Source organism: Schistocerca gregaria, chromosome 11, assembly GCF_023897955.1.
Source record: "Schistocerca gregaria isolate iqSchGreg1 chromosome 11, iqSchGreg1.2, whole genome shotgun sequence".
In the NCBI taxonomy this organism is placed as follows: Eukaryota; Metazoa; Arthropoda; class Insecta; order Orthoptera; family Acrididae; genus Schistocerca; species Schistocerca gregaria.
This window is the reverse complement of record NC_064930.1, coordinates 111,442,055-111,454,833: the sequence shown is the minus strand read 5'-3', so window position 1 is coordinate 111,454,833 and position 12,779 is coordinate 111,442,055. Positions and strand designations below refer to the sequence as shown.

Genomic DNA, 12,779 nt, shown 5'->3' with positions numbered 1-12,779 from the left:
ACCAGTCATTTATGCCATTACTTAAAAGTTTACTGGCACATTTGTGTGTGATGTATCTTAAAGGGTAACAAATGCTTTAAAAAAGACAGTTTCATAGTTAACTTTCCATATTTATTTTAGTTCTTTCATAGAGTACAAATTATGGAATAACTATGGCAAAAAGTATAATTATTCTAAAAAAAGAAAGTGGGTGCAAAGTGAATTTTTCGGAAGTTTCACCTGTCTGCATTTTGTTTCCAGAAGTGTGGGAAATTCTGTGGCAGTGTATAAAACCCTTCACCATTCAAGGGATTGAAAAGTTTGACAGCTCTGATGATGGAGAGTATATTGCCACTTAATTTGGAAAACAGTACTTTCACCAGAGGAATAGTGTACTTTCATCTGGGGAAAAGTGTATTTATAACTGGGATATCCGGGGTTTTTTGTTTTCTTCTTCTTCCCCAGTCCACACACAAATCCTGATTCAGCAATTTTGTTTTCAATAATATTCAGAGATTTGACACAGGTAGAGAGTGCGGAGCGGGGGGGGGGGGGGGGGGGGTTTACTGGTAAAAATAAGACGACATTATAAATAATATAAATGATAAACAACTGTTAGCAATATGCACCCTTCCTTTGCACAGCAAGTTGGAATGCTAGTAAAAAACAGGCTTTTCTTCTTTCCTTCATTCTTAGTTACAAACAACGCAAGTGTGAACACTTACTATTAATAATATCGGGAATATCGTCCCGTTCCCCTATTTTATTTGGTAAATTATATATTCTAGCAGTAAAAACTTTATAAATAATGACCTGCCTGCTGGGTATTTGCCTGACCCATGTCACTAGATCGGAATGATAGCCCTTTCTCCTTTTATTTTGTAGTAAACGAAGTGTTCTCGCCATTGTGCTGCTTATTAAGACCACGCTCCACGAAGTCTGGATAATATGGGAAGAATTTTAACTAAAGGATCAATAATTACTGAATATGCATATGGTATGGAGTTTGGATAATTTACAATTGAAAGATTGTTAACTTGCCGTCACATGCACACAGAGGGAATGCCTTGGACTGCTCAGTGCTCTTCAAAGAGTTGTCTTCAGATTTCAACTTTCGCAGCAAGTGCAGAGTATTAAGTGCCAAGCAATCACAAATGCAGTGGAGCACGAGACATCAACAGAAGTAATTCCTCACTCAGTGGGATTCTCTCGGTGCACAACAAGCATTAACATCCAGCAGAGAAAAAAACTAGAACAGAGAAGACTCCTAGTGTCTTGCAACAATATTACCCATTCTACTGGATACCGAAATGTGTAGGAATATGGGGAAATGAGTGAGTGGGTACCAGAGTTGAGGAGGCTTGAAACCAGTGTGACACAGAGCCTTGTACGTCCTGTCCAGGATCTTGTCTCACAGTGGAGTCAAAAAGCCGTGGAAGTAGTTGTGCAGCAGTGGCTGGCAGTGAGACAGTAAACTGTTGTCGTAGCAGTGGACTGTCTCTCTTGCCAGTCGCTGGTGGCAGTTGCCTTTAATTGTCTTAGATTTGTACATCGCATATAAACAAATGACTTCATATGCCAGTGGGAGGATTGCATGTGCAGCAGACTGTGGTCCTTATGGCTTACAAGTCACCAAGTGCCATGTTTTCAATAGTGTTTCATATTCTGACAAGATGGTAGAACTGAACTGGGAACCTGCCATCTGTTTTAGTTGGTGAGACAAGTGTAACAAAACATACAAAATGGGAATGTGTGGTATCTTACAGATTATATTGAAGAAATAAGCTTGGGTTATCAGCTGTCGTCGTGTTACAACTTTCCAATGTAGTTCCTACTCTCGTCTTGAGGTAATGATTATGAGTAATAAACTTACTGAAACTCTGCAACACGTTGTGACATCAACTTGGCTGATAACCTGTGATTTCATCAAAGCATGTGAAATATTGTGAGCTGTCTGGACTAAGTTCACGGACTGAATGTTTTAGTGTCAGTATGACTGACTCGTCTTGTCTTACCACACTGGTCACCCAACAACCCTTTGTAAATTATTTCTTCATTAACCTCATTCCCTATTACAAGCAGTTTTTGAGAGGTTTCATCCACAGCTTTGCAAGTGTGTGCATGTTTGAACTTTCATGAAAGTATTTTGATATTCTAGTATGGAATTTTTAATCTTTTATACATTTTAACCACTTGTATCGCATCAAATTTATCATTGTTGCCCCAAAGGTGACTTCTGGTGCCCTTTCCTGAAGCAGTAAAGTCTTTTATTGTAAAGTGTTCCAGTTTTTTCCTGGAAGACTCGTGTTATCCAGAAGCAGCGCAGTTCTGGTCGTGATATGAAGAATAATTGTGTAAACTAGTTCATACAAGCGATGCAACAGTGAATTGAATGAATCTGTACAGTGAGTGAATAATGCAGTCACCATGTCATTTCATAGTTAAAGGAGTAAATATGCAAAGGCAAGTATCTGTGACCAACACACAAACTACAATCCTGCTAAACAAGGATGACTGCTGGGAAGTAAAATAAGAATGTAATAGATAGGTTGAGAGGTAAAGAATGCACTTATTTACTGTTTGGTAACCTTTTCAAATAAAATTTCTTTGTGTGTGTGTGTTTCAGGAGAGATAGTAATGGCTGTAACAAGCACACAGGACCACAGTATCGTAACTGACCTGCACACACTGCTGGAATCGGGTGAGGGTGCGGACGTGAAGCTGGTGGTCGGTGACTCTGAGCTGATGGCCCACAGTCCCATACTGACAGCGAGGAGCCCAGTTTTTGCTGCCATGTTGCGAAATAACATGAAAGAAGCCCGCAGCCGCCAAATTGAGATAACAGACTTGCAGGAAGATGTGCTAAAACAGCTACTGTGTTTCATGTACACCGATACAGCTCCACAGCTAGCGACCATGCTGGGCGAAATGATAGCTGCCGCCGATAAATATGATCTGCCGTTGCTAAAAGAAAAGTGCGAGGAACAGATAGCGCAGGGCCTGAGTGTCGAGAATGCTGCTGCCGCCGCACTCCTCGCTGTGCTGCACTCCTGTCCGAGGCTCGAGAGAGCAGCCGTGGCCTTCATAGCGACCCACCCCGAGGTGATGACCTCTGCCGGCTGGATAAATGTCTTGCGGGGCAATGCGGAGGCTGCAGCTCAAATATGTAGTCTGGTGGCGGCAGCGACGCCAAGAACCAGGTATGTGCAGCAGTTTGTTTGCAAGTTAATCACGTCATTGAACACGGTGTTGTTCTCTCAAGCTGGCATCACCCTGGAACTATTATCACAAGGAACACTGCACGGTAGGAAGGGGTTACCATTCCACCTGCAAGATTTCCGTTAATAGGTTCCATACCGTGTCCTCAATGGTCAGATGTTATCTGTTAGATTTAAAATTGCGACCGAGTGAGAGGGCACTGCTTTTAAGATCTTTATCTGGTCATTTACATTAAAAACTCGAACATGTTAGGATGTATTATTTAGAATAGTTTAGGTTGATTTTTTTGCCCAAGCAGCCCTATTAGTATGTGCTCTCTGACTTTATCATCACAACACTAAATGATTGCCTTATTTTTCAAAAGTAGCATTTCGTTTAATAAATTATTCTTGCAGTTGTCTTGTTTTTCAAAATGTAGGAATGATCCATTGAAGTAAAGCAGACCATACTACTGCACAGTGACTTGGATAATACAATAGTTGTTCAACAAAGACGGTGACTAATTTTCAAACATATTGAAGAGGTTATTGCACTGGCACCACAAGTACCATCCCTGCCTAATCTCAGTTGTTGTTGTTTGACAGTAGTGTCTTGAATGTGGTTGTAACTTGAGCCCACCTCCAAAGTTTTAAAATGGCAGAAAGTTGACATCATCTTTATATAATGAAGTTTTGCATTCTGCTGAAGAAGCCTGTTTTAAAAACAAAAGATCTTCACAGAGCTTACGGAGAATTTACAATGTTTCGTGCTTCTTGTGACAAGAAAATATGCTCACTGGATTCTTGGACAAGCTTGTGCTAAAAAGTAGATTGGAGTTGATGTTTGCAACTAATGTAAACAATGTGTCCAGGATAAAGGGACGAATGATGGAAACAACTGTCAATGAATTTAGGGTATATTACGGCATTATGACTGAAAGACAGAGTACAGTTCAAACGGGATGGTCTCGTCTGAAAAAGCACACACCCGCAAATTGGCCATTAAGACCTAAGTGTGACTAAATTTTTCAATACCATGGCACAGTGTACATGCATAAAGTTGCAAAGATTGATCAGTAAAACACAGAGTACAAGAATGTCCCTCAACAGCTGAAGAAAGATTGTGTCCTAAAGAAAACAAGGGAACTCTGTGGAAAAGTGGAACAGTCACTATGACAATGTGTGGCCTCATGGTAAAGAAGCTGTTACTTTTACAGCAGAATTTCCACATGAGGATAATGTTTAATTGCATACCAGGTTTACATTCCAGGTTAAAAAGGTCGGTCAGTGTGACGATAGTCTGTAACTGCACTAGATACCATTTCGCGAGTGTTTGCAGCGTTTTCTGAACAATGGACTGTGGAACATTCAGCTGTCATGACACAGCTTGTGCACTACTTGCAGTTTGCACATTGTGTCCATCATTCTCAACCATAGCAACAATAACTTCAACAATTTGTGTTGCAATTGACCATCTGCCTCTCCCAGGATCAGTTCCCTAATCACTGTGTCATATGAACTTTCAAATCGTGTTCTTAAATTTGGGTGAGGATCTCTACGTATTCCTGTAATGCATTGATATTCACAAAGAGCACCAACGCTCTTTCTGTTGTTTTGATATAACAGCTCTATGAGTAAAGCCAAGTCCTGCCCACCTTGTCTAGTCCTATGTTGACTGCCTGAAACTGTAATTCACACTGATGCTTGTTTGAATCACCATACCAGTGCCAGCACCTAATAGCAAGTCATGCCACAAAGACTACAATAAACGCAAGTCGTGCAGCGCACAGTCTGAACATCATTCCTATAAAGTTGGGAACCCTTACATTAGTTTTCCGTCTACACTTGCTCAAGTAGCAAAAGTCTCATTATAACCATCCTGCACATTTTTTTTTTTTTTTCCTTCTTCACTATGAAAATGGTGTATTGAAGGCTTTAGGGGTGATTTTGGAGCGATTATCAAGAAATTAAGAAACTGATTTGTGGAAGTCTTCCAAAAGTGGATGAGAAGATGGAACAAGTGCATCACTCTTAATGACAACTTGAAGGGAAATAAAAAATTTTCAGTGTCAATTTGTCTTTGTTGAATGACCTTTGTATGTTGCTTCTTTGGCAAAAATTTTGAAGGTACGAGAGATAAAGCTGTGAAAGTAAAGCCGTGTTTCAGCATGCAGAAATGGCTGAGGCAGGAGGTGGAGTAGATGCAAAATGTCGGGTGGAGGGAGACGATAATATTACCTTGTCAGTGAGTTACATCTTACTTTGTTACTTCTGTGTCTACATTTGTAGGAAGTTAAACTCATTCTTTTGCTTCACTGTTGTTGAACTTGTACCCTAATGCTGCAGTCATCAGCTGGACAGTACATACGTGTGGATCATTCCACACCACGTGGTCTGGAGTATCTTCCATGACGGTCATGGATTTTGATAAAATTTCATGTCTACATTTTAGCATTTTTCCCAGTAAACACTGCCTAAGTTTCACAATCACCAACACAATAGTTCAGGAGATAGTCTTTTTTTTTCCCCATAATACAGTTCTCAACAGTACACCCTGAGTTTTTGGTAACTTTAAAGTCTGGAAAAATTTTATTGAAAGAAAACAAAACTGTCTTGTGCAACTTTTTGTGCTCTTCAGTAAAACAATGAAATATTTCATGAGCAATTTTCATATTGATGATTTGTAGCAGTCATCTGAAAAATAGATGCTTGAAAAATGGAAGTTTAGCTTTTTATGTCTTTAAGGGCTTCCCAATAGTTTACAGATTGTGGGCAAAGTTGACCCTTCCCCTTTCTTCCTTTTTCTTTTAGAAAGCCAAATGTCAAACTGTTTCAATGATTTCTTCATAAATGTGACAAAATCAGAAGATTGGCTAATATTATTAATCAGTCATTTGAGGAAGGATATACCCCGGATGTGTTAAAATATGCTGAAATAAGACCATTGTTCAAGAAAGGCTCACCAGATGACATGGGAAATAACCACCCTATTTCCCTGCTGCCAGTTTTTGCTAAGGTGATAGGATTGTTGCGAAACATCCTGAAAACTTTCTTATAGAAAATGTAGTTAAAATATATTTTGGTGTCAAAAGGGAAAAAAATACAATAAATTCCATCAGGGAATTCAATGAAAAGATAAGCTCTGCTATAGATAAGCGTAAAAAGGTCACAGGTATTTTTTGTGATTTGGCCAAAGCTTTTGACTTGGTCAATCGCTTACTACTTCTACCCAAGTTACAGAGATATGCCATTGTGGACAGGGCATTGCAGTGGTTCAAATCTCATTTGTCAGAAAGAAATCAAGAGTTATTCTAAATTCAAATGGAAATATCTTTTTCTGCTGTACATAAATGATTTACCTTTAAACATTGATGTTCACTTCGTTTTATGTGCAGATGACACCTCAGTTTTAATTGAAAATGACAATTTAGAAGAATTTCAAGGTAGAGTGGAAAAAAGGGAAACCTAGAATTATGGTTTCAGCATAATGGATTAAAACTCAATGTCGCAAAAACACACTTAGTGTAGTTCAGTGCTAAAACATCAGCATCTAGCATAAAAACAGCGCACAGCGATCAGGAAACGCCTGAAGCAAGTTACGTAAAATTTCTAGGTCTACTTAGCAAGCAAACTAACTAAACTAAACAGCCTAGCTTATGCGATGAATGTCTTATTTGGTTCCACTCTTATGGACACACAAAAGATGGTTTACCACAGCCACTTTCAGACTATAATTTGATACAGAATAATTTTCTGGGGAAACTCTATGAACAGCCAGAGATTACTTACTATTCAAAAGAGTATCATAAGAAACATCATGTTGCCCATTATTTAAAAAATTAAACATACTGACCATTCCTTCTCTGTACATCTGCTAAATTTTTATTTTCAGGTATAAAAATCAACTCACTTCATAATTTTCATTTCAACCACAATTACAGTACTCATCTCACACACAGAATTTCAAACTTTCCCCTCATAATTTAATACTTTGCACTAAACACCATTGTACACGAGATTAAAAATTTACAATAAATTAAATAACAAAGATCTGTTGAATATGGAATTTGACCCACTAAAAATATTGTTATTTAATACACCAGTGGAAAAATGTTGTTATTCAATTGAAGAATTCATGCAGGACAGTTTGGCATTTTGAAAAGAAACAATAAAGATTATGTATTGTATAATTGTTAATATATTGTATAAATTGTATTGCAAGCTGCAAAATGGCCGTAAGTGTTATACAAGTTCATGTTAATTGTTCATGTCTAAAAATTCAGAAATGCCCACTTAAATATGTTGTTACAACTTTTTTAAAGTAATTTGACGTGTCTCCAGTACAAAAATCTTTGATTTGTAACTGTATGTTATGAGACAAATAAACTACACACACACACACACACACACACACACACACACACACACACACACACACACACACACACACCAAAAATGGACATCTTTAGCCCCCCTCCTTTCTGGAGTCTCACATTCCCTGTATGAATACGTGTTTGACCACCACACCATGGGGGCCACAGCCTTTGCACCACTACTTCGATTTCTGTATTACAAGTGTGTTCCCCCATCCTCCACCACCACTGGATAGCCTTCTTGGAGCTCTAATTGTGCATGGATCTGGTTTTGGACACTCATTTTCTTACCTTTTGGTCAGCACCGTACATATTCCACTTTTTGTGCCTTACTCTTTGCATCATTCTTTTGTTCAACAGCACTATCCCATAACCCAGCAGTGTAGCCACTCCAAATTTGGGAGGGGGTGTTCATAAAGTACCTGCACATTGGTAGCCCCTGACCACACAGGGGTCTCATGTTTGTACCTGTTCTGGAAACCACCCCCACCACCTCCATACAAGCCAAAGAGTGTGTGCCCATCATGGCTGGCACAGGGATGCAGGGAATGGTACTAGCTAGGGAACTATTGCTTTGGCCAGGTGTTGCCGAGGGGAGAGTCTGTTCAGATTGGGTGGTACCATGGTGGAAGATACGCGCATGAAGTGAATTAAACCTCCTACTGCTGGTGGCTGCATGGCCCCATCAGTCTCTTCTGAAGCTAAGACATGTTACATTGTGGAGAGGTATGACCCCAAAATGTTCTCTTGCCTGGTTATGCCGTAGGAGGAACATAGGGCTCAGAGCTGAGGTGAGAAATACTTCCCCCTCCCAACCGCCTCCCACACTGGGTTTGTTCTACGATAGATGAGGATTCCTTTTTGACTGCAAAGCCACTGTTCTTCATGAAACACTTACACAGGTTTGGGGAAGGTGCAGCAATTTCAGACATGAAAAGTGGCACCTTTCTCTCATGGGTGCTGCTCCCCTGTGACATGCTGGCTGATATTCCTGTCACTACCCCCACAGCACCTGAATGTAGCCCACCAGTTCCCTTTCTTGGGTCTTCTTTTTGTCAGCAATGTTATTTGGTTCCCTTTTGTCCGTCGTCTGAAGGGGGGTGGGTTTTTTTAAATGTCCCTAGCTTCGTTGTCCACACCTCTTGGGGCTCAGATAGTCAGATGCTTCTCTGCCTTTACTGGTCATTAGTTCTGTCTCATCTGTGCTAAGGTCATCAAGTTTATGGATCAGCTGCTCCTTCAACATTGCTCTTCTTGGACCCGGTTCACCATCATGGCACCTGTTCAGCCACCAGTGCCTTTCGCACCTGCCCTATCAGTTGCTTTCTGGTTGACTCTGGGATACTTGCCCTTTCGATTTGATGTTCCCATCTCTGGTTTCTTATGTCATCACTTACCTTGATCTATCATTTTCACAGTTTCAGGCTGTCACCTGCCTGCCCTATAGGTTTCCTGTTTGGGCTCCACGTTGCTTCTCCCTGCTGTGACTTCTTTCTCCACATTCTGTCCTGACCACTGTCCCTTGGCAGTTCCCCGAATTCAAAGGGATCTCTTCTGGGGTCCAAAAGCCTCCATCATTCCAATGGTGTTTTCACTGAGCATGTGGGATGTGACCTCGCGTTCACTGTGGAATTGATGGCCATCTGATGCTCTGCTTCATTCACCAGAGTTTTGTTATGTTTGGGTCAGTGATTGGCATTCAGGCTGTTGCTGAATTTTTCGCACCACCCCTTGGTCTCTGTCATTCATGACGTTCTCACTTATATTCCTGATGCTGCTTGTTCGGTTGATTTCCTTTGGATTCCAGCCAAGTAGGTATCCCTGGTAATAACATGCTTATCATCAGGGTGGGTGGGGGGGGCAGCATTTACCAAGCCTGTTCTCTGTGATCCCTCTGGGGACGGATTATCTGCTTTACATCGTATCCCTTTTTGTTAAATTGTGAGGATTTACACATTGTATAGTTCTCCCCAATGGAATCTGCTGTCTTTATATTATCCATAGTAGATTGTTTTTTTACTACGCAATGAGTCTGCCCCACTTTGTAGTTGTGGGGCTCCCCTCCAGATGATCCGTACTTTGCTGGGATGCTCCACATTTTGGCCCTTTGCACTAAAATGTGCTCCCCTACCTTCTTTGTCTCAGGTGTTAGCAGACGACTCTCATGCGGTAACGTCTGTCCTTTGTTTCCTTTGCGAAAGTTGTTTGTCGTCTCAGATTTAAGTCCTTGAATTTTTCTCTGGAATTTGAGTTGCTCAGTTAGCTTAGATGTTCATTGTGGAGGCCTTGACCTTACCTCCACACTCACCAGGTTCTTTGTCTGGTCTGTTGTGCAGTTGTGTGTCCCCTTTCTCGTGTCTTCTTTCCATTTATCATGGGAATGGTATAGTGGGGGTACTATTGCCCCACTTCAGGTAGTGTTTCTACGGTACCCCTGCTCTCCCAGTTTCCACCCAAACCCTTCCTGCTGCCCAACGTTCCTTTTACCTCCCTGTTTGCCTGTTACCCTTCCTCTTGACGGGCACTGTTCTCTTCTGTCTGTGTTGTTCCTCTCATGATTTTTGTCATCCCTAAATCATGGGGCCTATGACCTCCTCAGTCAACCAACAATCTGAAGGACATTCCATTGTGGTATTGTTGTGCAAATTCTAGCCGCTGTTGCCAGTGAAAAACAGTCAGCACAGATGCACGAATAGGTGCCTGCTGTGGATGCCCATACACAACCAAGTTCGCTGAACAGTTGTTGAGGAGACACTGTTGGTAGCATGAACAATTTACAAACTTCTGCTTTTTTGACTTTGCTATAAATTATTCTTATTACAATTGCCATTAAATCACTTTGTTTAGTTTAAGAGAGTGCTAGAAGCTGTAAAACCTTCCTATCCATAAATATTGCCAGAGGTATTATGCACAAAGTTGCTGAAAACTCGTCAGTGTACTGTTGACCGGTGCACTATGGGGTCAAACAAATGACTATATCTTGGCAGTTTATTGCACTGGAGGAAGAAAAACTTTACCAGTGTCCGTTGGAACCGTCCACACAAAATTTCAGCTAAATCCGTGATGGTCAGTGGCCCTGGTATTATTTCTATGAGTACTGCCTGTAATTTTTGTTCTCTACCATGTTGTGTTTGACAGAGGTGGTAACAGGATAGTTAACTCTGCCATATGACTAGAATTTCACAAAGTTCCTATGTGAGTGTACTGTTCTTTTTGTACAAGGATTGTGATTAGAATATTAATTATTTCTACCTATTTGACTGAAAGCTGACCCAAGAATGCCCATACATTTGTGGCCTTACTATACTACCTCAGTTTCCTGTACATTTTCTTACAGTGTTTCTGGTATGACACAGCCACATACCAGTTTTGATTATTGCACACAGCACATTATTGTCGATAAAAAGAATTGTGCCAATTACGGTTTACTTTGCAGAACGTCGTCTGTGGAGCAGACACAGGACTTGGCTGAGAAGATGATAGCGGCAGCTAAAGCTGCCCGAGTGGACGAGTTGCAGAGGTTGCTGGGAGTGGGGGCACCAGTCGACGCAAGGGACAACAATGGGTACACCATCTTGCACCTGGCAGTGATGAATGCAGGTGCAGAATCGGCTAGACGTGGCAGAGCGAACACCTACGCGCAAGTGGCAGCGTACACCGGTGCAGAAACTGTGAAGTGTCTTCTGGACGCGGGAGCACCTGCCAATGTGAAGGACAAGAGTCTGCAGACACCTCTGCATGCAGCTGCGTATCGGGGTGACGTGAAGATCATGTGGACACTGTTGACGGCATCGGCAAAGGCAGATGTTAAGGATCGTTGGGGAAAGACACCGCTCCACTGGGCTGCTGCCACAGACAATGTAGAAGCAGTGAGGGCACTGCTTCTGGCTGGAGCAAACAAGGATATAAGGGATCACAAAGGTCTCCTACCTGTAGACGTAGCAACTGCATTCACTAGAGAACTATTCAGTATTTACTAAACATTACATAAATGTTGTTCTACTTCCATATCTCTTAAATATTAAGATGGATATGTAATTAATTTCTGTTGTATCACAGAAAATGAAATAAAGTATTTTCAGAATTTCTACTCGTAGCTAGTTAAATTTGTTACAGATTGCATTTTGTATCTCACTCCCCCACCCCATCCCCCAATAGAGCAAATTCAATTAAAAGCATTGTATCAATATAGTTAAACATATAATTCTTTAGGTCCATGTCTTAAACTATTTGAAGTTTACTGCAATAAGTTTTATCTGGATTCGACAAACTTATCATTAAGAAGGGTTGCCCCTAGATACACAGTTCGTAAATAATTGCACTTCATAGAAACTGATTTTGTTTGTATTCTATGATGCAACTACTCCATGGTAGGCAGTCAAACAGCTGTTAGTGTGCTGGAGTCAAGATATATTCTTTTCTGCAATTTTTTGTTACATAACTTTTAAATGAGATTTTGCCCTTTACCAGTGTTAAAAAGTGTATAGTTACCCATATGCTGCTCAATTCCTGCCCAAGCCTGCCTGCAATTATTGCAGTGTAAATGTTCCATTTCATGAGTCTTCAGAATTGCATTTTAAAGATCTTCTGTACATTGCGTGTTCCCATTCTCTGGTTAAAGGTGGTCGTATTTTGGGATCCACTACCAGTTGCGGGGAATATAATTACTGTACAGACCCAATCACAGTTATTTTCATTTATCAAATAATTGTTTTGGACGCCATTACGATCCCGACCTATTTTGTGCCTCAAAAGTTTAGTAAATTTCATTACTCCGGTACTACACATCGCGGAATTTGAATCGCCGCCAGACGTCATGGATGTCAAAGACCCCTAGAGGTCTGTGCCTGCGTTTTCCATCGCTTCAACCCAGTGACTGTTCTTGTCGCTGTTACAATTACCACCATTCTTCTCTAGATTATTAGGTGATTTAAACAGGTAATGATTCAGTACAACATTATTTCCCTTTCAGTTCATTTACGTTAATTGTTACTAAACACAGGGTGATTGGGTTGCTTGTTATGTATTACTTACATTTACCAATGACAATTGTGTAGCGGCACCACAGTTTAAGATAGGGATGTTAGATTTGGTGCAGTATTTCGGAGCATAAAAGTTAGAGGCAGGTGCGGGCCGGATTGCAGTAAGTTACACTGACCAGCAGTTACGAAATAGAATGGAGGCCACTAGGGCCATCAAACCACTGAAAAGAGTAAATGCAGCAGTTCGC

General features: G+C 40.9%; 1 protein-coding gene across 3 annotated transcripts in view; it reads left to right on the top strand.

Moving 5' to 3' along the window:
• Positions 1 to 11,639, top strand: part of LOC126295312 (ankyrin repeat domain-containing protein 65-like) — a 58,088-nt gene extending 46,449 nt beyond the window's left edge. For all 3 annotated transcript variants that reach the window (XM_049987760.1, XM_049987758.1, XM_049987759.1), the window contains 2 exons: positions 2,606 to 3,179; positions 10,986 to 11,639. In XM_049987760.1, coding sequence (XP_049843717.1) covers positions 2,617 to 3,179; positions 10,986 to 11,529 — 1,107 coding nt within the window. In that variant the 5' untranslated portion in view covers positions 2,606 to 2,616 and the 3' untranslated portion in view covers positions 11,530 to 11,639. The remainder of the gene's footprint in view (positions 1 to 2,605; positions 3,180 to 10,985) is intronic.
• The last annotated feature ends 1,140 nt before the right edge of the window (positions 11,640 to 12,779 follow it).